The following is a 24,385-nucleotide window of genomic DNA, read 5'->3' on the forward strand; positions in this document are numbered from 1 at the left end:
ACTCATGATTGAACAAAACACCATAAACCAAGAAGGGGAGAATCGACAGAAAAAAGGAAATTGCCTCTTTGAATAGCAGCTTTTCTCAAACAAACAAAACTCGACAACAAGAGATTGGCGGGCCACACTATCGTTCACAGAGTGCACTAGAGATTCAAGTCACACGAAGTTCTACAATGAGAGAGAGAGTTGGGCCCTCTGCTGTTTATTTATTGCTTCAGAAGCAGCTCTTCTTTTGGGGGGACTGGGAACGGGTCGGTCTCCAGATGGACCCAGATGGATCCGTTTTATTACGGGTCTGGAATATTTGGATCAGTCTCTGGATCTGGGGCGTCCTCGTTTGAGATGCAAGTCTGTGGCTGGTCATCGGGTTGGATATGGGTCAATATGCCAATGGAGCTCGGGCCTACCCAGCCTGATAAAGGTAAGGTTTGAAGGGCTCAAAATGAACTTGAGAATACATGTACAGTTCAGGTTTCCGGGCAAGTCGGGGTTGGGTCTGTTGGGCCCTAACAGGCACCGGGTCAAATAGGGGGTGTAACCGAGTCAATTCGGGTTGGGTTTGATCAAACCCATTTAAAATGGATCCAAATATCGGGCTCAGGCCCAGTCTAATCTGATTCGGGTTCAGGTCTCTGTCCAAATGTAACTGAAATTGTAGGCCTGTATGGGTTAATGGGTTCCAGTAAAACCAGGTCAGATGCAAAGTGGTTGGGTTTTAAATAGACCCATTTCTTTATCAGGTCTTAAATTGGAATAGAACCCTATCCAATTAGATTCATGTTCGAGTTTGGATAAACATTTGTAAATTGAAAAGCTTAATAAAAATCGTTATTCTATGACACACCGAATTTTGAGTCTGAAAAAAAAAATAATTGAAACAGGTTTGGATACAATTAAAGGTTTGACCCGTTTCAGTGATGGGTCGACTCAGGTTCTGGTCAGCAACCAAATGGGTTTGGGTACAAGCTGGAATTGGCTTTGGTCTGCTTGAGTACATATTGCATTAAACCATTTGAATGAGAAAAAAATGGCTATAAACAGGTTTGTGTGAATGTGGCTATATTTTTATCCAAAAACTAACCCATTTTAGAGATGGGTCTAAATTTCCAACTCAACCCAAACCTACAGATCTATCAAGATTGGGTTGAGTTGGGTCTAACCAGACCCGAGTCATATATATGTGACCCAGTTACACCCTTATGGTTGGGCCAGCTTGTTGATTCAGATCTAGCAAAAAATACCCAAAACCATGATTTTTGGAGGGTCCTAACAGCGACCTAACGAAAAAGGGAGCAAGATGATCCCCATTCTCGTCAATGTTTTGGATTTTGTCAAATATCCCAACAAATCTAAATCCATTTGGATTGATTCAGTAGGGTAATGTTCAGATTTGTATAATCTTATACATCTGAATATGAATAAAACCAGAAGCCATCCAAACGAGATCATGGCCTGACAACCACCGCCAAGCCCCATCCCTTGCCACAAATCTTAAGCCCATTATTTACCCTTTTTCATAATTCAGATTTACCTATAATATTTGGTAATCATGTTTAATCACCCTTGATTAATCAGTTAGATATCTTTAGAAAACTTAACCGCTACAATGCTTAAACAGCTACTATTGGGACTTTGGAGAATATATGGCGGATCTGAACCACGATACCATATGGTGGCACTCGTTCTTATTTGCAGGATCTAGACACTAATGATGAATCTAATCATACAAATGTGTTTAACATGATTTATTTATTATATTTGAGAGTTTTAAAAGGCCTGATATTCTACAAGATTCAAGTTTTAAGATTGTGAAAATTCAGTGGCGCCATATTAGTGAAGATTAAGATAGTTTAAATATGACCCAAAACATCATGTTGGAGTCAATTTCAACACATGAAACTAGTAAATAAAACATAGTAAACATGATGAAAAAAGATAGCTTTTGCTTATGGAGATTATATCTACGCAAATCAACTGAAGCGTGTATCACCATAAGTTATGATTGTTCAGTCCCAAAATAGAACATACATTTTTAGAAAATGCCATTATTTTTAAGGATGCCATTTCAATCAGTTGAATGCAGCTAATGTTAAATGCAATATATATATATATATATATATATATATATATATATAGAGAGAGAGAGAGAGAGAGAGAGAGAGAGCACTTGCATGAAATCTAGTAGAAAAATCCGAGTACATCATTATGATTTTCATTAGAATTACATGGGCCTATCACATGAGACCAATTTGTGTAGTATTTGCATGGAACACAAATAATCTTATTAACATCAAGTATACTAGCACATAAACATCTAATGAAGCTTTTCAAGCTGAATCGCTGTAAATCAATTCACATCTAGTCCATCCCCCATTGGCAGTCCTCTTGAAAACACGTGGTTTCCTTAAAGGAAAAGTCTTCCTCCAATCCGGATTCTCCGCAAGATATCTGTAGACCCTGCAAAATCAACATATCATTAGCAAAATTACTGCAGCTAAGTTGCTAATAAATGCTATTAAGCAGTTATGTCAGGTGTCAAATAATCCATTTGGGATTCCTTCGCTGCAGATTCATTTATGGAGGAATGAGGGGTACTTGGTAAATTTACAAAAACCAAGAACAAATTTTGCCATGAAAATGACATTCTTCTGCCTTGAGCAAGACTCTATTGAACCTTTGGAACAATTTTCTGCCTCATTTCTTAGGAACAACTGTTCATGACTAGTGAATATGGATAGGTCTCTCTATACAATGTATACATGTTAAAAATGCACCTGCAATTACAATTGGCGGATATAAATAATCTGGTAATAATTCATTTTATTACCAAAAATCAGCACAAGAGCACATATGCATACCATACTAAAGTCAATTGCTACCAGTTTCTTTAATATGTTTTTACTTGTTCAGGGATAATTTCATCAATTATACTTATCTCTACATGGATTTAAGAAATGACCAGAGGGAAATAGTAAGTAGAAGTTGCCCATGTACAAATGCATCCTAATTTTAAGCCGTGCAACTTCATTCATCCTTGTTCATGAGACTAGTGCTGTACAGGCCTTTCATGCTATATGGTTCATCTGCCCGACTCAATCTATTCGTTTAAACTTGGAAAAATGTCGAACTTATTTGAGATTGATTGGGTTCCAAATAGACACTAGGGGGGTGTTCATTAATTTTAAGTGGTTAGTCATTAATTTTACTTCCTAGACAGATAATGAATAAGTAAGCAAGCCTGACATAACCGGACAACTAATGGATCCACCTGTGCAACCCCACAATATGAGCTTCTGAGCACAAGTATTTCTCCAAGTTTGAAGGAGAGTGTTGAAACATATATGTAATTTAGCTTTTGCTTAGTTTTTATTCTTTTGTATATAGTCTTATAGGTAAGGGGTAAACTTGTAAAATAGCTCTTTATGTTACTTTTCTTTTGACCCAAATATAAGAGGGCACTCTCTCATTGCTTCTTCAAATCTGCTTGCTTTGTAACCCTAACTCTTCTCTTTCTCTAAACCCTTAGATTTCAACAGGAGCCAGTAGCAGATCTGCCCAGATAGCAGATATCATAAAGAATAAGTCACATACATGTATAAGTACTTCATAAAGGAGACAAACAGCGTTTAATGCCCCCACTTAGGGTAAAAATCAAGGAGCAATATCATCAGGAGAGTAGGTCATGAAGTGATGCTAACTGAAACAACTTTGAAATTGGTCACACTTGATTCGTTTGTTCAAACTTGAGAGGAAGTATTTTTCCTGGCCCACCTAGTGTTCTACATCATATTTGCAATTGCAAGTAAGTGGTATTAGTTTTGGTCAATTCTTTTTGTCATGTTATACATAATAACATAGTGAATAAATTACTTATTTGATGCTCACAAGAGTTGTGACCCAATGGGTGCATTTGACTGCGCATCCAGCAGGATGCCGAGGACACACAGTCAAACGCCAGATGCACAGAGCGCTGGAACAGCATATCCGTGTGTCCTGCAGCATTACGACCCCCCCCCCCCCTTGAAATTGAGTGGATAGGGACGGGTGGACGGTTTTCTAAAAAAAAGATCATCAGACAGTGTGCCCTGGACAAGAACATGTCTGTGCTGGACAGGACAGTGTGTTCTGTCCAAGCTTGGACAAGCAGTTAAATGTGCCCAACAGTTTCACCATCTCTTTTTCTGATACCCCCTTGTCTTTCTTCTATCCAACTCTTAACTTCATTCTATTTTTTCCATGGAAACACTTAATTATATGTAAATAAAAACTCTACAAAAGCTGGGCCAAATGTAATAGTACACACACAATCCTTAACCAAAGGGGTCTCAGGATGTATCCTAACAGAGGTTGTCCTTAGATTGGTCAAAAAATAAGAATAAGAATAGAGGGCAGTTGGATTGTCAAAATGCATGCACCAGACTATCTAGTTTCAACAACAATTAGATATACAAGTATAATGCAAAATTTTAACCTGCAAACAAGATACTATCAATGTGAAGGCGCTCTCAACAGTACATACCGCCTCTCATTTTCTACAAACTCAGGGCCCTCAGCATCAGGTGAAGTTGAACAAGTGTTCAGCAATTCTAAATCTGAATATTGTAGGACTTTTAAAGCAAAAAACTTCCAACCTGGGTTCCTGAATAGAGAATGCATACCACATAAGTTACTAACCAACAAAAAATGTTCATGTAACTTGAATCGAGAAGCAGAACATGGAGAATTGCTCATAACATAAAATTAACTGGGTAATTTGAGTCCTTGTTCAATGTTCATAAGAGGAAAAAACACAATTATTATTGATCATTAAATGATGTGTGGCCATCTTTCTTGTTTTAGAAACTCTCTCTCTCTTCCAATTTGATGTTCATGTCACACAAACAAAAGAAATTTTTCTCGTAAATTTGTCTTTTCATATGGGCACAAAGAATGCGCCAATATGCTAATGATTTCCTGCTATGACAAATAGAAACCAGTGCAATTAGTGCTGCTTAAAAGGGTGATGTTCCATCTACAAATATCTGGCCCTGTGGCCAAAATCCAGCAGGAGTTTATCCCATTACACTCACACAGACAACTTAGCAATAAGTGAAATAATTAAGTCCAAAGAATACTTCCTAGTAAGCAAACAAAGACAAACACATCAAGGTTCAGATTAAGCAAAAAGTTATCTGCAAATACAACTCTGGATAGGGGTCCACTAGATAGCATGGTACCATCAACAACAAATATATTCCCCCATACAGTCCCTGTTAAGTTGTATATATATATATATATATATATATATATATATATATATATATATATATATATATGTATGTATCTTCATATATATATTTGTTTCACATTGTACATATATACATATATATATTCTATTTATAATGATGTAATAGGTAATACCCTCTAGGGGTATTTTGATCATTTCACAAGTATTATTATAGGAAGTAACCATTAGGGGAACATTAGTACTTTTACTTTATTCTTTTTTTTGTCCTTTTTTGTTTTTATAGGGACTATTTGATCAAATATCAAATAGAGTTGTTGGGTTCTGTTTGACTAGTCAACATAGAGTTGACTAGTCAATAGAACTATTGGAACAGCAGTCCAACAACTCTATTGAGACTGCCTCTTGTGTATAAATAGGGGCTTTGTCCCCCTTCATTCTCTAATGCTTCTCTTAAGCATTCATACTCAATAAAATATATATTTTTTATATTCTTGTGTTCTTATTTTAAATTCCTTAATGTCTTGTAGGCACTTAGTGCTTGTTTAGTGCCTTAGTGCTCTTGAATTATCCCTTAGTTGGACTTGTGTATATGCATGTGCACTTTATGTTTATGATCATGTAAGCCCTTAGAGGCCTTTGTATTTCCACATATTTCATTAGAGTCCCAACTGTGTTTTATCAATTTTATGTAAAATTTGACACATCTATCGATTGTATTTTGGGAACATAAATGCATCAAACTAATAACTAGAACAGTAATTTCAGTTAACCATACTCATGTAAAAAATTTCAACTATATAAAAGGTGAGAAACACTTTCAATAAATATGATTTCATCTCTTTGTTGATTTTTTTATCACTTCTTTTTGTAGAATTATAAAACAATAGGCTCAACTATTTTCGTTTTTACGGCTGATTTTAAACTGATTGTATATAACGTCAGTAACTGTAGGTTGGAATTTCACAAAAACCATGGTTCAATAGCCAAAAGAGGTATCCACTTAATTGAGTTTCCTCAATTTTCCTTTTTTAAATTCTCAATAAATTGGTGGCTTTATTGGCCTAATGTTTTCATTAACCTGATACAGGCCATTTTGGTGGCTACTTGTCTTACATGTAGCAAGTATGAAGTGCTAAAAAGAGATTTTGTATATATCTTATTGGATATTACTTGTGTATGTAATACTTGTTACAGATAGTTCTTGGTGATACTGTTGTAACTTTTCCTTTTCCTTTCTTTTCTTATTTTATTTGGGTATTTTTGTTACTTTATTCATTTATGATGTTGTACGTACTTCACCTCATTGAACTTTGAAGCATTGAATGAACCAATATTTTTATATTACACAAGCCTCTTCTCTCTCAAAATCCTACTTCAACTTGTATGGAATTAGATACAATAAGGTTCGATCTCCTGCTGCCTGTACTGAAGAATCTGAATTCTTCTTCTCATATGTTGTTCATATCAGCAAAACCCCTAAGTTTGCACTAATCATTTCTGTGGAAATAATACGTTTGTGACTAGGAACATAGTCAGCACTTTTTTTCTTTGTTATGTACCATTTGTAAATATGCATAGTTAGTCTCTTTTAGTGTCCTCTGTATATATTCTAAGGGGTATTTAGTCCTTGTTAGACCTTTTTGGTCATGTAACCTCATAAAGACGGTCAATCTTATTCTTATGTGTTTCTTTAGTTTTTGGTCAATAAGATTCGATAGAGGTTACCCCTCTATATTGCTTGAGTTCTTTTCCTAAACTATCTGGAGCATTCGGGTTGATTAGAAGGGCTTTATTAACTGGGCATAAGAGGGAGTGACATATGAATTATGAAATCCTAGGTGTTTTTTATGGTACTTCAAGCTGAGATGTATTGCACCTATTAGAGCACTACAAAACAGATTTTCTGAGACAAATCCCATGCCATTTGAAATCCTAGAGAGTAATTTTTGAATTTTCAAAACATTTTCTGGTTATTTTCTGAAAAAAGGACCTGAATTGGTTTCTTGAGTTTAGTTTTTTGTTGGAACTTTTAAGGCCAGAATTGTTTTCATTAGGGTCAATTTTATATAAGGCCCTGTTAGAAGAGTAATTTCAGCAATATATTCTCTCATTTGAGAGTAGTAACCAATGTCCGCACTTGTGGAGGGGTGACAACCAATTTTCCTATAACGGTTGGGTTACATCAAGGATTTGCTTTAAGCCCTTTCCTATTTGCTATAGTGATGGATGAGCTTATGAGATCAATTCAAGAAAATGTGCCATGGTGTATGTTGTTTGCTGATGATATTGTTTTGATTGATGAGTCTAGAGCTGGGGTTAATGCTAAGTTAGAATTATGGAGACAAACGTTGGAAGCAAGAGGTTTTAAGTTGAGTAAGAGCAAGACAGAATATATGGAATGTCGGTTTAGTAAGCAACGAAGTAGTGATAGGAGTGTAGTGAAACTTGGTGAGCAAGAAATACCGGTGGATGACTGTTTCAAATATTTGGGATCTATCATTCAAAAGTATGAAGAAATTGATGGAGATGTAAATCATAGGATAAAGGTTGGGTGGATGAAATGGAAAAGTGCAACTGGAGTGTTGTGCGATCGTAGAATGCCATTGCGGTTGAAGGAAAAGTTTTATAGGACGACAATTAGGCCCGCTTTACTATATAGTACGGAATGTTGGGCTGCCAAGAGACATCATATTCAAAAAATGAGTGTAGCTGAGATGTGTATGCTTAAATGGATGTGTGAAAATACAATAAAAGATAAGATTCGAAACAAGGAGATACGTAAGAAGGTAGGCGTTGCATCCATTGAAAATAAGATGAGAGAATCGTTTACGGTGGTTTGGACATATTCGGCGAAGGCTAGGCCTAGGAAGACATGGATGGAGGTGATAGGAAAAGATATGAATGCTTTGAACCTCACCGAGGACATGGCATTGGATAGAAATGATTGGAGGAGAAGGATTCATGTGGGAGACCCAGAATGATTTTCTTTTTTGGTTCATATCGTCGACCCCAATTGTTTTGGGATGAAGGCGTAGTTGTTGTTGTTGTTGTTGTATTCTCTCATTTGGGAGACTCATTTTTCAAACTAGTACCAAGGGGCAGCATTCTTATTTAAGAAGACTTTTATGTTTTCTGAGGTTCTCCATTGGTAAATGTTGAATGGTTTGAGTGAGTTTAGAGTTTTGAAGTGGTTTAAACTGGTTGATTTACTTGTGTTGTTTGACCTAGAGTTGTATAGTGTGAAGCATGACCACCAAGTGTTTGATCAAATGCATGAGAGATTAATGGTAGTTTTCACTTTTCATAGTCGTTTAAAGTGTGCATTGGAGCATGTGCCTTGCGTTTAAAATGAGATGTTGATTGATGTTTTGTTGAGATTCATAAGGTTGCTTGATATACTTTGTGCAGACTAAGTGCTTCATGTTTTGCTTGAGTGACAAATAATTTTTTAGAAGTTAGTATCTCAGTAGTTGTTGGTTAGTTAACCGTAGATGCCAGAAATAAAGAAAAAATCAAGAAATGAGAATACAATGAAGTGTAATTACCACAAAAAACATGATCATATGAAGTTCTCATGTACTACGTTGGAGAAAAAAATAACTATTTTGCCTGCTCTTGAATCATCTACCTAGTGAAGCTATACCTATTGATAACAAAGTTTATATGCATACTCGGGTGCTAGAATATATTCAACGACTTCTAACTCAGTTAGTTGTTCTTGTGTTTTCACCTTCTTCATCTTGTACTGCCCCAATAGGTATATCTGATTTTAACTCTAGTTGGTTGATAGATTTGGCAGTGTCATGTCCTAAGATAGCAGATGAATTTATGTTAATTGTAAACTTTGTCATGTTTCCTTTTGTACTGTCAATAGTGCTACCATGCTAGTTTTTCTAGGTGGGATCTATCTCATTATGGTTGGATTTGAGATATCGGTTGCATATCATTGATGTGTATAATGTTCCTTTTTCTATGAACTTGAGTTCTATTGAAATTATAACTTGCCATAATTGTGATATATATATATACACACACACATTGTGTTTTCTCATGATGATTGTGTTTTACAACACTGGCAATTAGGAAAAAGAATGGAACAGAGCAAGAGGGGATATCTGTATTATCTTGATTCTTTGGTCCTGAGACTTAGCCAATGGTTGTTTTGAGTATGATACTGCAGCCTTAGATTTGTCAATTTTGGGGCATCAACATCTTTGGCATGTATCTAGTTCAAGAGTTTTGCATATATTGTCCATTGGTCTAGTCAATGAGTAAAAAATAGTTGTACCTAATGTGGTCAAGAAGTACAAGAGTTCTAAGCTGGCCAAGAGTCATACATTGCTATTTGGAATTAGTAGTTCTGAGCAGTGTTGTGAAAAGCGTTGAGGCGTAGCGAGGCGCTCCACCAAAAACCGAGGCGAGGCGTAAGCCTCAAATAATTTTTTTGAAAACTTTAAAAAAATAATAAATAAATAAATGCTTTATCAACCAATAAGAAATAGAAAATCTCAAATAAGTACTAAAAAATATGAGATTAACATATAAAAGTAACTAAAAACTGATTACATAACTGGAAAATATATGAGATTAACCAAAAAAAGTTAAAATATACTAATAAACAAATTACATAACTGAAATAACTGAAAAATATATGAGATTAACCTCCAAAAGTTAAAATATATGAGATTATTCTAAAAATTATGAGATTAACATATAAAAGTAACTAAAAACATGATTACATAACTGAAAAATATATGAGATTAACCAAAAAAAGATAAAATATACTAAGAAACCGATTACATAACTGGAAAATATATGAGATTAACCAACAAAAGTTAAAATATATGAGATTATTCTAAAAATTATGAGATTAACATATAAAAGTAACTTAAAAACTGATTACATAACTGGAAATATATAAGATTAACCAACAATCATGGTGGAACGAGGATGTCAAATTAGCTATTAAGGTTAAAAGAGAGTGTTATAGAAATCTAAGTAAGAGTCGTGATAATGAGAATTTGGAGAAGTATATGATAGCAAAGAAGGAAGCTAAAAAAGTAGTTCGAAAAGTGAGGGATAAGGTATATAAGGAGGTTTATGACAAGTTGGATACCAAAGAGGGCGAGAAATATATTTATAGGCTTGCAAAGATGAGAGATAGAAAATCGAGGGATCTGGGTATGGTTAGATGCATCAAAGATGAAACGCAAAGAGTTGTAGTCAAAGATGAGGAGATTAAGGAGAGATGGAAAGATTATTTTGATAAGCTATTTAATGAAAGTCATGCTCAGGATCTTGGAGACTTCTCCATTCCTTTTCATGAGATGAATCGTGACTTCATGCGCAAGATTCAAAAGAAAGAAATTACAGAGGCTTTGAAGAAAATGAAATCAAGAAGGGCAGTTGGCCCAGATGGTATACCTATCGAGGTTTGGAAATGCTTGGGTGAAAAAGGTTTAGAATGGTTGACAAATCTTTTTAACAAGATTTGGCGGACAAATAAGATACCTAATGAGTGGAGGAAGAATACTTTGGTGCCTCTATATAAGAATAAGGGTGATATACAAGATTGCACAAACTATCGTGGTATAAAACTCATGAGTCATACTATGAAACTTTGGGAGAGGGTGATTGAGTATAGGTTGAGGAAGGTTGTCATGATATCGGAGAATCAATTTGGTTTTATGCCTGGAAGATCAACTATGGAAGCTATACATCTTCTTAGACAACTTATTGAGAGATATAGAGAGAGGAACAAAGATTTGCATATGGTTTTTATTGATTTGGAGAAGGCATACGATAGAGTACCTAGGGATGTTCTCTAGTGGACAATGATGAAGAAAGGTGTTTCTCTCAAGTACATTAGTATAATTAAAGATATGTACGAAGGAGTAGTAACCAATGTCCGCACTTGTGGAGGGGTGACAACCAATTTTCCTATAACGGTTGGGTTACATCAAGGATCTGCATTACGCCCTTTCCTATTTGCTATAGGGATAGATGAGGTGTATGTTGTTTGCTGATGATATTGTTTTGATTGATGAGTCTAGAGCTGGGGTTAATGCTAAGTTAGAATTATGGAGACAGACGTTGGAAGCAAGAGGTTTTAAGTTGAGTAAGAGCAAGACAGAATATATGGAATGTCGGTTTAGTAAGCAACGAAGTAGTGATAGGAGTGTAGTGAAACTTGGTGAGCAAGAAATACCGGTGGATGACTGTTTCAAATATTTGGGATGTATCATTCAAAAGTATGAAGAAATTGATGGAGATGTAAATCATAGGATAAAGGTTGGGTGGATGAAATGCAAAAGTGCAACTGGAGTGTTGTGTGATAGTAGAATGCCATTGCGGTTGAAGGAAAAGTTTTATAGGACGATAATTAGGCCCGCTTTACTATATAGTACGGAATGTTGGGCTGCCAAGAGGCATCATATTCAAAAAATGAGTGTAGCTGAGATGTGTATGCTTAAATGGATGTGTGAAAATACAATAAAAGATAAGATTCGAAACAAGGAGATACGTAAGAAGGTAGGCGTTGCATCCATTGAAAATAAGATGAGAGAATCGTTTACGGTGGTTTGGACATATTCGGCGAAGGCCTAATGATGCACCAGTTAGAAGGATGGAGAAATGGGAAAATATATTAGTTAAAACTTAAAAGAGGTCGGGGTAGGCATAAGAAGACTTGGATGAAGATGATAGAAAATGATATGAATGCTTTGAACCTCACCGAGGACATGGCATTGGATAGAAATGATTGGAGGAGAAGGATTCATGTGGAAGACCCAGAATGATTTTCTTTTTTGGTTCATATCGCCGACCCCAATTGTTTTTGGATGAAGGCGTAGTTGTTGTTGTTGTTGTTGTTGTTGTTGTAACCAACAAAAGTTAAAGTATACTAAGAAACTGATTACATAACTGAAATAACTGGAAAATATATGAGATTAACCTACAAAAGTTAAAATATATGAGATTATTCTAAAAAATATGAGATTAACATATAAAAGTAACTAAAAAGTAAAAACTGATTACATAACTGAAAAATATATGAGATTAACCAACAAAAGTTAAAATATACTAAGAAAATTATTACATAACTGAAATAACTGAAAAAATATATGAGATTAACCTACAAAAGTTAAAATATATGAGATTATTCTAAAAAATATGAGATTAACATATAAAAGTAACTAAAAAACTAATTACATAACTGAAAAATATATGAGATTAACCAACAAAAGTTAAAATATATTAAGAAACTAATTACATAACTAAAATAACTGAAAAATATACGAGATTAACCAACAAAAGCTAAAATATAGTAATATACTAAGAAACTGATTACATATCTGAAATAACTGAAAATATATGAGATTAACCTACAAAAATCTTGTTGATCATGTCTCAGAAATCTTGTTGTAAAAAAAAACAATTTTTCCCCTCAAGGCACATTTTTGATAACACTAGTTCTGAGTCTTTGTATGCCTTTGATCTTGTGCATTTTAAAGTATGGGGACCTTCTCTAGATCATCCTAAAGGAGAATCTATCTACTTTATGAAATGAACACCCACAAAGAAGATCCAAGAGCACCAACACCACGAATCCGATAAGCACAATAATCCACCAAATCAGCCACTAAGGGCACAAACACAAGGGCCACTAAGGGCACACACCAAGGGAGCGCACACAAGATAAAAAATAATAATTTATTAATGGGTTAAATACACAAATAATACATAACATACAAGGGGGAAAGAGTCCACATCAGTGTTGTTAAAAATGCGCCTCAAGGCGCAAAAAGCGCGCCTCGCCTCGAGGCCCTTTTCGCCTTGAGGTGCACTTAAAAAGCGCAACACCGTTAAGGCGTACGCCTCATGCGCCTTGAGGCGTACGCCTTGAGGCGAGGCACGCATTAAAAATCGGATGGCCCAGACCCGAGTTCGACCCGGATCTGGGCCCGTATTCTCGAAAGATCGAAGCGCCTGTGTCTTTAAAAAAGACACAGGCGCTTCGGGGCGAGGGAAAGCCCTCGCCCCTTCTCTCTCTACTCTGTCCCCTCTAGTCCCCCGCCACTGCTGTCGCCGGCCACCACTCACAGCCGGCCACCACCCGTAGTCGATCATCGTCGTGCGACCATAGCCACCGTCGTGCGACCACTCGCCAGCGACTCACAGCCGTGCCAGCGACTCACAGCCACCGTCGTGCTACCACTCGCCGCCGCCACTGCTGTCGCCGGCCACCACTCGCCGCCGGCAACCTCTGCGTTTTCCGGTAACAATTTTCTGGGTTTATCACCTTGGGCAAGATGAAGTGGTTGCTCCGCTCCCTTGGCAACCCTCATCTTGAGTTTAAGGTGCCACTCGAGATCAGAGCACCACTATGTCTAGTGCTTCCAAAAGAAAGCTTTTTTCGATTACATTCAAAGGCTGATTTTTTCACTCACCCACATAACGATTGTGTCTTATGTTCTTCTCTTCATCGATGGAAATACATTGGCTCATTGTTGTCGCTGAGATTTTTTCTTTCTCGAGAAATTGTTTGATATTTTTGAAGACCAATTTTCACCATATTGCATGCTAGGCTGCTTGAATCTTTATGTGCAATTGCTTGAAATTTCTATTTATGTTTGCTACAATAGTTGACATGAATTTGCTGAATTTCTCTCCCCTCCTTAAACTCACTCATTTGATTCGTTGTGCGTTTAGGCTGTCCACATTTCTGGTACCAAGGGAAAAGGATCAACGGCCCAATTTATCTCTAGTATATTGATGGGACCTTTCTCTTTTAATGTTCTCTTGTTTGTAATGTTCAGTGGACTTCACCTTCCACAGTTCATGCTTTTATGTTTGTGTGTTATTTCCTTTTGGTTTTTCCAACTGTAGCTATAGAAAAAGGCTCAAGTGGATGTTTATTGTTCTTTGCCATTTATGTTACTTTTACATGTTAATCTCATATTTTTTTCGTATTTATTTGAGATTTTTTTATTTCGTGTTGGTTGGCGCTTCATCAATAAAGCATTTCTTATTTATTTATAATTTTAGATCATTTTTATAGTTTTTTTAAGTTTAAAAAAAAAAATTTTGAGGCTTACGCTTTGCGCCTTAAGGCTTACGCCTCGCCTCAGATTTTGGTGGAGCGCCTCGCTACGCCTCAACGCTTTTCACAACACTGGTCCACATTATATACACCAAAGGCAGCCTCAACTAGCCGTTAGGCTAGTCCTAACGGCTAGAATCCTAGCTCTAAAATACAAAAATAAAAAATAAAAGAAATATAGTACAAATAAAAAATATAAAAATACATATATTTATATATATTAATATGTACATACATATACATATGTACAAATATAAATACAAATAAATATATATATATATATACAAATATGTACATATATATACAATTCAACTCTCCCTCAAACTTATGGTACAATAATCAAAGTTTTCCAAAAAGAAAGTGAAATCTAGGAGTTGGGAGAGGTTTGGTGAAAAAATCTACTAACTGGTACTCTGATGTGGTAGGGAAAAACAATGTTCCCTTGAAGATACTCCTCTCATTTTATAAGTCTGGGAGGAAAATCGTTTGAGGCTCGATTTTTAGACTGATGTCTTTGAGTCTGGGCTTGACTCAAGTCTCATCGACAAAGTCGAAGCGAGTCAATTGAAGCATGAGAAAGTTTTATTTTCGACTTTTAAATTTAAGCGAAATTCGAGCAAAATTTGGGTTATTTTCGGGCAAAAATCGGAAATTGATATTAGTGTTATATGCCGTTGGATGCGTCGTAGAATTTTGAGCGCAACAGTGTTTTACTTTCCTCAATTTGGGTTCCGGTTGGCCCCAAAATTGCATTTTTTTTAAATTGAGCAGTTTGTCAAAACAAATACATAGTTAGATCGGATTGAATCCAATGCATAAGATTTGAATTATTATGGATTTGAATCTTATTTAAGACCCACTTTAATATGAATTTAATCCAGATCTTGATCCATTTTCGTTTTGGGCATGGGTTTGGATTTCTGGATCCGGATCCAAATCCAAGCCCCACGATTTTCCAGCTTTAAATTGAATATAAAGTTTTAATTTGGGGTTTAATAAGGTTAGGGAGCCTTCTGAGTTAATTTGGTCATTTTTGAAAGATTTTAGATAATTTTAATTAATTAATATTTAATAATTAATTAATTATATTATATTAATTCTGAATTTCAAAAGTTGCTTTATGGTAGGCCTCTAGAAGAATCTACATTAACCTTAAAACAAGAAGAGAAAAAGGCAAGTAAAAGTAAAACAAGGTAAGTGAAAAAGTTGAAGTTTGAAAAAGTTGCTAAAAAGAAGGGAGTTAGAGAAAAAGTAGGAAAAGTAACTTTTCCTCCAGCCCCAAAATGAGAAACCCTAGAGGGGCACCACCTCTAGGGCCTCTTCTTATTTAAAGTAAGAAAAGAAAAGAAGGGGGGCGTGAACTAGAGAGAGAAAAAAAGAGAAGGGAAAAGAGAAAGAAAGAGGGAAAGAGGAGAGCGAGAAAGGGAAGGAGAGGAAAGAGAATGAAGAAGAAGGGGAGTCTTCTTCTCCAACAGCCCCTTTTCCACCATCGTTTCTCATATTTTTCTTCAACTTTTGCAAGGTACGGGTCTCCTCTTTTGAAATAAGTGAGAAATCGAATGTCGGTTCGATTTTATGTAATATCTTGGATGAAATCCATGGAAAAAACGCATTTATGGTGGATTTCTCAAAACCGCATGGAGGATGATCCATGGATCTTCCTCCATGGCTGGATTCTTGTTTTTCTTGCATCGTTTTCATGAAAAAAAAATTGTACATGTTATGACAAAATTTTATTTGATGTAGGAGTGTGTTAAAATATGTTGATCCTTAAATGTACCTTAAATGTACATATATATATATATAAAGATACGTATACATATATATATATGTATACATATCTCTATTTATATATATATATATATAAATATATATTTTATCTTCCTAAAATACCCTCAAGGGTATTCTTGTAAATTAGCATATTACGCATATTCCAATTGGAATATGCATTGTAATTTTTGTTTTATTTTTATTTTTTGTTTTTTATATTTTTGGATTTCGTACCACATTGGGGGCCTCCCAAAAGTGACGTTGGGAGCCCCCAACGGTCACAAATGTGACCTTTGGGGGCTCTCCAACGTCCCCTTTGGGAGCCCCCAAGGTGGTCCCTTTTCATGCTTATAAATAGGGGATTTCCCTTTTGTATTTTGTATTCTTGAGGGAGCTCTTGCTCCATTGTAATGGGGTTTTTACCCCTTCTCCATTATTTCTTCAATTATATGCAACTTATGACTTTATGTCATATTTTTCCCTTTTTATGGGTTTTATGTGTTAGCACATTATGTGCTTGTGTTGTTTCCCTTTAATGGGTATATTTGCACTTCACGTGCATAGGTATGGGTTCATTATTGAACCCAATGTATTTCAAGTCATTTTCTAACATGGTATCAGAGCGAGGTCACGATGGGGTTGTCCTTTGGTGCAACGGAAAGCGTGTCGCTCAAGAAATGGTGAAGTATTCATTGCTCTTCCCTTTTGTTTTGAAGTTATTCGGTATGTATCCCTTTTCTTAAAGTATTATGCATTTGAAAATATGTTTCTTGCATATAGTTTGTTCGTTTAATGGTTATGATAGTTGTCTTTTCGCATTTCGTGTGCTCGTATATTTTAAAAATATCTCCCTCAAATTTGGTAAACTCGTTTGTTGTTCAAATATATAATTTGTGTTTATCGAACTACTCATCGCATATAATAGCAATTTTATGTTTTTTTAAAATTACCTTCAATTATGTGAGATTTATAATTCTTACATAAGTATCTCATGATTGACCTATAAGTTAATTTTTTAAAATTATATATATGATTTCTTGCTAAAGTAATGATCTTTGCTTAAAATTTTTTAACTCTCATATGAACCCTAATTTGATTTGAGTTCCTCTTTTGATTATGAATTTTAGTGCATTTTTTGAAAAATTTGATATAATCCTTATATGAAAATCTCTCACATCTAAAATCTTTGTTGAATCCTAAAGTAGTTCTTGTTAATGATAACTTATAAGAACTCCTAAAAGTTTTTCAATGTTTCTTTTTTGAAAAATTGTTTATGATAAACCATTAGGAAAGATTTTTTTTAAGGAATTTCTCACACTACATAGAGTGCATAGTTCATCTATTGCATCCTTTTGGTATAAATGATTTCATTTTTCATCTTTATAAACTTGTTGGTTTGTATTTTTCATAAGGTTTCGAAACCTCTTAATAATATCTTTTAAAAATGCCTACATTGGCCATAATATGGTTTTCTTTCTCCTCAATTGCAATTGTTAAAGTTTGAGAATTTCAAGCATTGCTCTTTTTATAAAGTGCATACTTGCTCACTTTTGTGTATTTTTGTATTTTGTGCACATTTGTTTCTCAAATATTTGCGCTTGTATGCATTCCCTTTTTTTATAAAATACATGCCTTAGTGCATGTTTGTTTACACCTTGGTGTGTATTTGCTCAAGTATTGTATGAGTGCCTTCGTGCACATCTTTTATAAAGCCTTTTGTGCTTACATGTGTATTGTCTCTTCGTAGACATTTTTGCATTATGGAGCCTTTATGCACATTTCTTTTTGTGAAAAATATAATGAATTTAGATATTGAGTCCTTTTTAAATCATTGTAAGTGCTTTTAGCACTTTGTATGTTTCCGCATATCTCATCACAATCAAAGGATTTTTAAAAATTGTTGTATGGGATTTAATCCCAAATCTATAAATTTTCAAAGTGTTTTAAATATTCTTTCCTTGAGTATTGTGTTAAAGCCTTCTTTGTGAACCATTACGGTTCTTATGATTTCTTTGATTAAAAGCTTGATTGTCTTAATGAATTCTTTATGTTGTTGTGTTTATTGCTTAATAAGTCTTTTTTGGTATAAATGACTTGTTTGAAGATTAAGCATAATTTGTGTTTATGCAAAATTGTTGTTATAAAGCACATTATTGATTATTGGACCTTTTGATTCAATTTTTTAATCGGTCCTCTTTTCTTTGAAAAATGATTCTTAAAGTGTTTATTGCCTTTTTGTGGCATTTATATTTGTCCATCACATGTTATTTAATGCATCTTTTATTTGGCCTTATTATTGTTATATTAGAGATGTTTGTTGAGGTGAGTTATGGGCACCTCGTGTTATATCATTTTAGTTTGTCCACCCTCCATATTATAGATGGTTGTTGAGGTGAGTTATGGGCACCTTGGGACTCTAAAATGATTTGTTGTATGATCTCTAATTATGAGTGTGTCACTCATTTTTTCTCTTGTGGCCTTTGATATTATGGATGCTTCTATGTAAATGTGATGGACATATGGTGTTTTGAGACCTTAAATGTTTTAAGGTATATTAAAATCAAGGGTTTTGGGATTATTGCCCAACCTTTTCTTGTTTATGAATCTTATGAGTGCATTTGCACATTTATGATTTTGTGTTCTTGTGTTTTTGCACAAGTATTCTAAGTGTTCTTGGTGTGTGTATGTTCACACATTTGTTCTCAAGAATTTTATTTTCTCAATTATAGTATATTGTTGAAGATATGTTTTACATGCATGTTATTGTTTTGAGAAATCATTTTAAAAGGAGTATTGTTTTATTCAAGGTTTATTTTCATTACAAGTTTATTGCCTCAAAGGTTTTTTTTTCCTTTTATGCCCATTATCTAAGTGTCATCATATGTAGACAAGAATTTTATTACACCTTCGTGTGTTTTTAGCCCTTTGTTGGCTTTTGCTCTCTTGGTCTAGTAGATGAACACACTTGTCTTGAGTGTTTTTATATGTAGACAAGGCACGTTGATTCACACCATGGTGTGTGATTTTTAGCCTATGTTGGCGTTTGTGTCCTTGTTCTAGTCGCTTAAGATGTATGCTCATGGTTGGCTTATTTCACTCATTTCAAGTGCTATCATATGTAGACAAGAGATGTATTATGTTTTACCCCATGGTTGACTTATTACTCTTGTTTTAGTAGCTGAACATACTTGGTTTTAAGTGTATTTTTTACCTAGACAAGAGATACTTTTTAGTCCATGTTGGCATATATTCTCTTGTTCTTGTCGTAGATGCACTTATTTCAAGTATTATTATATGTAGACAAGAGGTTCTTTTACACACCTTTGTGTGTGTCTTTGGCCTTTAATGGCTTTATATTCTTGATCTAGTAGTTTATACACTTGATTTATGGGTTTTGGAGGACTAATGAAGAAGATGTTTGTAATGGATAAACTATTGTTGAAATTTGCAAAATTTCATTCATGACTTATGTTTTTCAAGCAAATCATATTTTTGATATGCATATCAAGTTGATTTCTTAGCATTTAATCTATATATTAAGTGCTTATGGTTTTTGCCACCCTTATATGCAAAATGTGTATTAAGTATGTCTTTCATAAATGATTTTAAAACCTTGTGAACTCTTGGGTTTATTTTGCCTAAAGTATGCTTGGAGACTGTGTTTCTCTTGTTTGGCACTTCATTACATGTTTGAAGCATGTTCATTAATGAGTTCTTTGAGTATTAATTCATTTCATGATAAGTATATGCATATGCTTTTTATGGCCTTTTTAGGCCCTCATTCAATAATGTTTATGTATATCATGCCTCTTCGTAGGCTTATTGTGGTGTCCCTTAGTGGACCATTTTGTTATTCCCCATTATCGGGTTATATTTGTCCAACGTTGGACCTTATAAATGCATTATGCATTCTTGCAATTTATTTCTGCATAATTTGCTTCCGCTCATTTTGTTTTAAACATGATATATGATTTTGAAACTTTGGTGTCTTTTTTGCATAATTTGCATCTCTTCTAACCTGTGCTAGTTAGAAATGTTTCATTTGAATAAAAGTACAAAGATTTGTTTTACTTGTTTCTTTGTTGTTATTTCACAGGATCTTGGAGATAGGACAAAGAGAAGTACCCTGAATAGTTCGGGAAATTTGAAGACAATAGGAGGAAGGCCTTTTCAAGTTCCATTGCATCCTTGCCGGAGCCTCTTGGAGTCTTGCCCTTTGTTCAATCTTTTCGTTTCCCCGCAAAGATTGAGGGGGGGGTGTTAAAATATGTTGATCCTTAAATGTACCTTAAATGTACATATATATATATATATAAAGATACGTATACATATATATATATATGTATACATATCTCTATTTATATATATATATATAAATATATATATTTTATCTTCCTAAAATACCCTCAAGGGTATTCTTGTAAATTAGCATATTACGCATATTCCAATTGGAATATGCATTGTAATTTTATTTTTATTTTTATTTTTATTTTTTGTTTTTTATATTTTTGGATTTCGTACCACATTGGGGGCCTCCCAAAAGTGACGTTGGGAGCCCCCAACGGTCACAAATGTGACCGTTGGGGGCTCTCCAACGTCCCCTTTGGGAGCCCCCAAGGTGGTCTCTTTTCATGCTTATAAATAGAGGATTTCTCCTTTGTATTTTGTATTCTTGAGGGAGCTCTTGCTCCATTGTAATGGGGTTTTTACCCCTTCTCCATTATTTCTTCAATGATATGCAACTTATGACTTTATGTCATATTTTTCCATTTTTATGGGTTTTATGTGTTAGCACATTATGTGCTTGTGTTGTTTCCCTTTAATGGGTATATTTGCACTTCACGTGCATAGGTATGGGTTCATTATTGAACCCAATGTATTTCAAGTCATTTTCTAACAGGAGTGGTTCTTTTAGAAACCACTTTGATGGGTGTTGATTCCCATGGATGGATCTTGATGTGGGTGGTTTATATGTATAGAAGTATGTGTTGAAATCATGTAGTGTGCATGTATTGTGCATAAAACGTGTGTAAAATGGTGTGCCTATTGAAAACATTATATATATAGGCAATATCGAGTAAGTATCTTCAAGAAAGTTATTGTCCATATGATATTTCTGAAATTGTATAAGTTTTAATTCGTTTTGAAGGCATATGTCAATGTGATTACGTTTATAGCATGTTTTGCTTTTAATATGTATTCAAGTAACTATGCACAGTTCACGCATAGCTTGAGAAAAAAAAGAGGGATAAAGCAGGGAATCTGTTTTTCAGCAGGGTTCCATTAGTGGTCTGGTCGGCAGACCAGTCGAGCTCTGCTCGGCTGGCCAACCGACCAGGCCAACTTCATGTCCTGGTCGGCCTGACAGGCCTAGCTTGCCAGGCCAGCCGACGTTGCTGAACCCAACCGAGCCCGCTCGGCTGGGCAGTTTTCTTTTATAAAAATAAATGTGTCTGGGCTGCCCTGCCCTGACAGCACCTACACAGGCCCGGGCTGGGCCTGTGCAAGGGCTGTCAGGCCCGGTTGGGCTGGCTCAACTAACCCAGGGCTGGCAGGGTCTTGCCAGGCCCAGTCCGACCTTGAGCAGGACTCGGACAGGCCCCGGCCTGGGGGCAGTTAGATATAAACCCAGCCGACCAAGGTCGGCTGGGCCTATTTGGAACCCCAGCCAACTGGGTCGACTGGGTGTAAACCCCTTTGTAAAAAAAAATTTGTATATGAGTACAGGTGTTTGGCTCTTGTATTCCAATTTTTTTTTAGCATGTGTTGTGTATGTATTGATGTGCATATATTTATTCCAAAGTGAAACGGTGCATTGACAGGTAAGTGCAATGCATTGAGAGTCATATGCAAACCTAATGAAAACATGCATCTACAGGTAAGTGCATATTCAAAAGAAAAACATTTCATTGATAGTTATGTACGCACTTGGTGAAATTATGCATATTCAAATGGAAGCATGCATTGATAAATATATGTACACTTAAAGAAAATATGCCTTAATGTCAACACGTGTATGCAATTGACATGAGTACGCGTAATTAAGGGAAGTGTGCAGTTGATTTAAAGAATGACAATAAATGAAAGCTTGCATTTGTCACTAGCATATGAAATGAAATAAAGCATGCTTATGAATATTTTTGTGCCATGTGCATAGCTAAAGAGTTGCGTATATGAATGTGCATTTGAAAGGCATGTAATTTATCTTATATATGACATGTTGTTTTGGTTTTTGCATATGGTGCATCGATGATCGAAATGGATCATCGTGGGCCTGGTGGTTATCGAGCTTTGGTTTTGCTTCTCTTTATTTATTTTAAATGCATCACAAAAATTATATTTATTTTTATTGCATTATATTGCACTATTCTATATTTTTCTACGGGCGGGAGTCCCGTGATGACTCTCGCAGGGGTAGATGCGAGCTTTTACCTTTGCTTTTGCATGCTGAATTGCGAAACTTAATAATTGGCATTTAATAAAAAAATAATAAATAAGAACAGTATAATATACGATCTAAGATCTCTCATCGAAAGAATGGGCATCTTAAAGATTCGGTTTGGGGGGACCACGAGAATACATAAACTTCGTGTGCTTTATTTATTACCCCTAAACCCGATATTGAAGTCCTTTCTCCTGACCACTGTTTTAAGGAGAGTCTGTCACTTGACCTGAGGGTGGTGTGTTAGACACAGTTGTTGTTTTGGTATACCAAGAAAGTGACACTATTGGATGTGAAGGTCCTTAGTGTCCTGACATTAGATGTGGAGGTCTAATGTTCCGAAGGTGATTCGGTCGAGGGCTAAGTTTGAAACCCAGTAATAAAATACAATTTGTGTGCTAGGTTACCCTGAGAACCCTACTTGACCTCAAAAAATTTTACCCGTTTAGTGTATCCGCGAGCAACAATAATTAAAAGAAGAACTTAAATTGTGTGCATTTAATAGAGACATGCATATAAAAGAAAACTATAATGAAAGATAATAATTTACTCATGCATTGCACTGAAGTCATGCATATTCCTGTTATGCATTAGATCGTGCATGTTTACCTGTTCTCTTAACTGTTAAATATTAGTGAATGCATAATGTTGTTCCCTATTGTATGAATGCTTAATTGAATTATGTATTTGTCATAATGACATTCCTCCAAGTTATTGCATGAATTCTTATTTGTATTCTTTATGCTCATTTATTTCATTAAAGGAATTCGTATGCAGAATTCATCGAATTTCTGACACCCTTATTTTTGTGGTTTTCGCAGCTGAAGAGGATCGGTGAAGCGACTAACTTCTAGGAGAGCTACGAGTGTCACACTTTAGCTAGACAGTTCACAGAGGGACAACGTGACTCAGTTTTCTTTTATTTACTTTTATGTCATTTAAATAACTTTGATATGTCTCTTGCAATTATTGTTAAATACTTTTTCTTTCAGGATTAATAAATAATGAGTTATGATTTGGGGTGATAAATATAAGATCTCTTGTGGTGTGTTTGGCTATTCAATTGGAAGTAGAACTGTAAAGGCCTCGGGTCTCTGGGAAAAAATTCTGCATTTTCAAGATGTATGAGTTAGGGTCATTACATTTATGTTGTTTGTATACTATTTGTATATATTACTTTGCTTAAATGTAGTTCAGATTCATCAAACGAATGAAATGTTTCCTCAATTCATATGGGCTTCTTCTCTCCTAAACCTTACTTAGAGGCAGCAATATCTGCATTAATAATACTTAATAAATTAAGGTGACATTGACCACTTTCAGTTACCATAGAAAATGATATCACAAAAGGTACGAAAAATAGCATCCTGCCACACCATCTAGGTTAAGCCACTTATATGTTTAATCAAACTGTGCCAATCATTTTCAATAGGCATGATGTTCTGCATATCCATGGGACCTACCAAAGCTAGAAGTCTGGAAGAAAGGAATCAGTACAACTGGAATACACTCTTATTCTCATTTAGTGAGCAACTGATATAACATATTTAATAAGCATGTGCACATAGAAAACGTCATACATGTTTTCAATAACCTAGGCATGAATATTGCTATAAATGGCAAGATACTTTTGTAGCTACCCCAACTAAGAAACCTAATGAACAACCACCATCATACACCTGCGTGAGGGGGATGTGTTGGCTGACACCAGCAGTTTCCAGACACAAGGAATATAAAGATGACAAAAATGGGGTGCAATAAAGAAACTGAATGAGGACCAGATTTTTGTAAAATTTCCAAATAAATTTTCATTATATATTCAGATTTATGTAAAATTTCCAAA

The 24,385-nt window shown here is 35.2% G+C and overlaps 1 protein-coding gene across 2 annotated transcripts in view; it reads right to left on the minus strand.

Moving 5' to 3' along the window:
- Nucleotides 1–2,188: 2,188 nt before the first annotated feature.
- The window catches only part of LOC149829011 (protein N-terminal asparagine amidohydrolase family protein), a 34,077-nt gene continuing 11,880 nt past the window's right edge, over nt 2,189–24,385 (minus strand). For both annotated transcript variants that reach the window (XM_090017864.1, XM_090017863.1), the window contains exons 7-8: nt 4,523–4,642; nt 2,189–2,460 (exon numbers count right to left, since the gene is read on the minus strand). In XM_090017864.1, coding sequence (XP_089873990.1) covers nt 2,331–2,460; nt 4,523–4,642 — 250 coding nt within the window. In that variant the 3' untranslated portion in view covers nt 2,189–2,330. The remainder of the gene's footprint in view (nt 2,461–4,522; nt 4,643–24,385) is intronic.

This window comes from Nuphar pumila, chromosome 9 (assembly GCF_984573655.1).
Source record: "Nuphar pumila chromosome 9, dmNupPumi1.hap1.1, whole genome shotgun sequence".
NCBI lineage: Eukaryota > Viridiplantae > Streptophyta > Magnoliopsida > Nymphaeales > Nymphaeaceae > Nuphar > Nuphar pumila.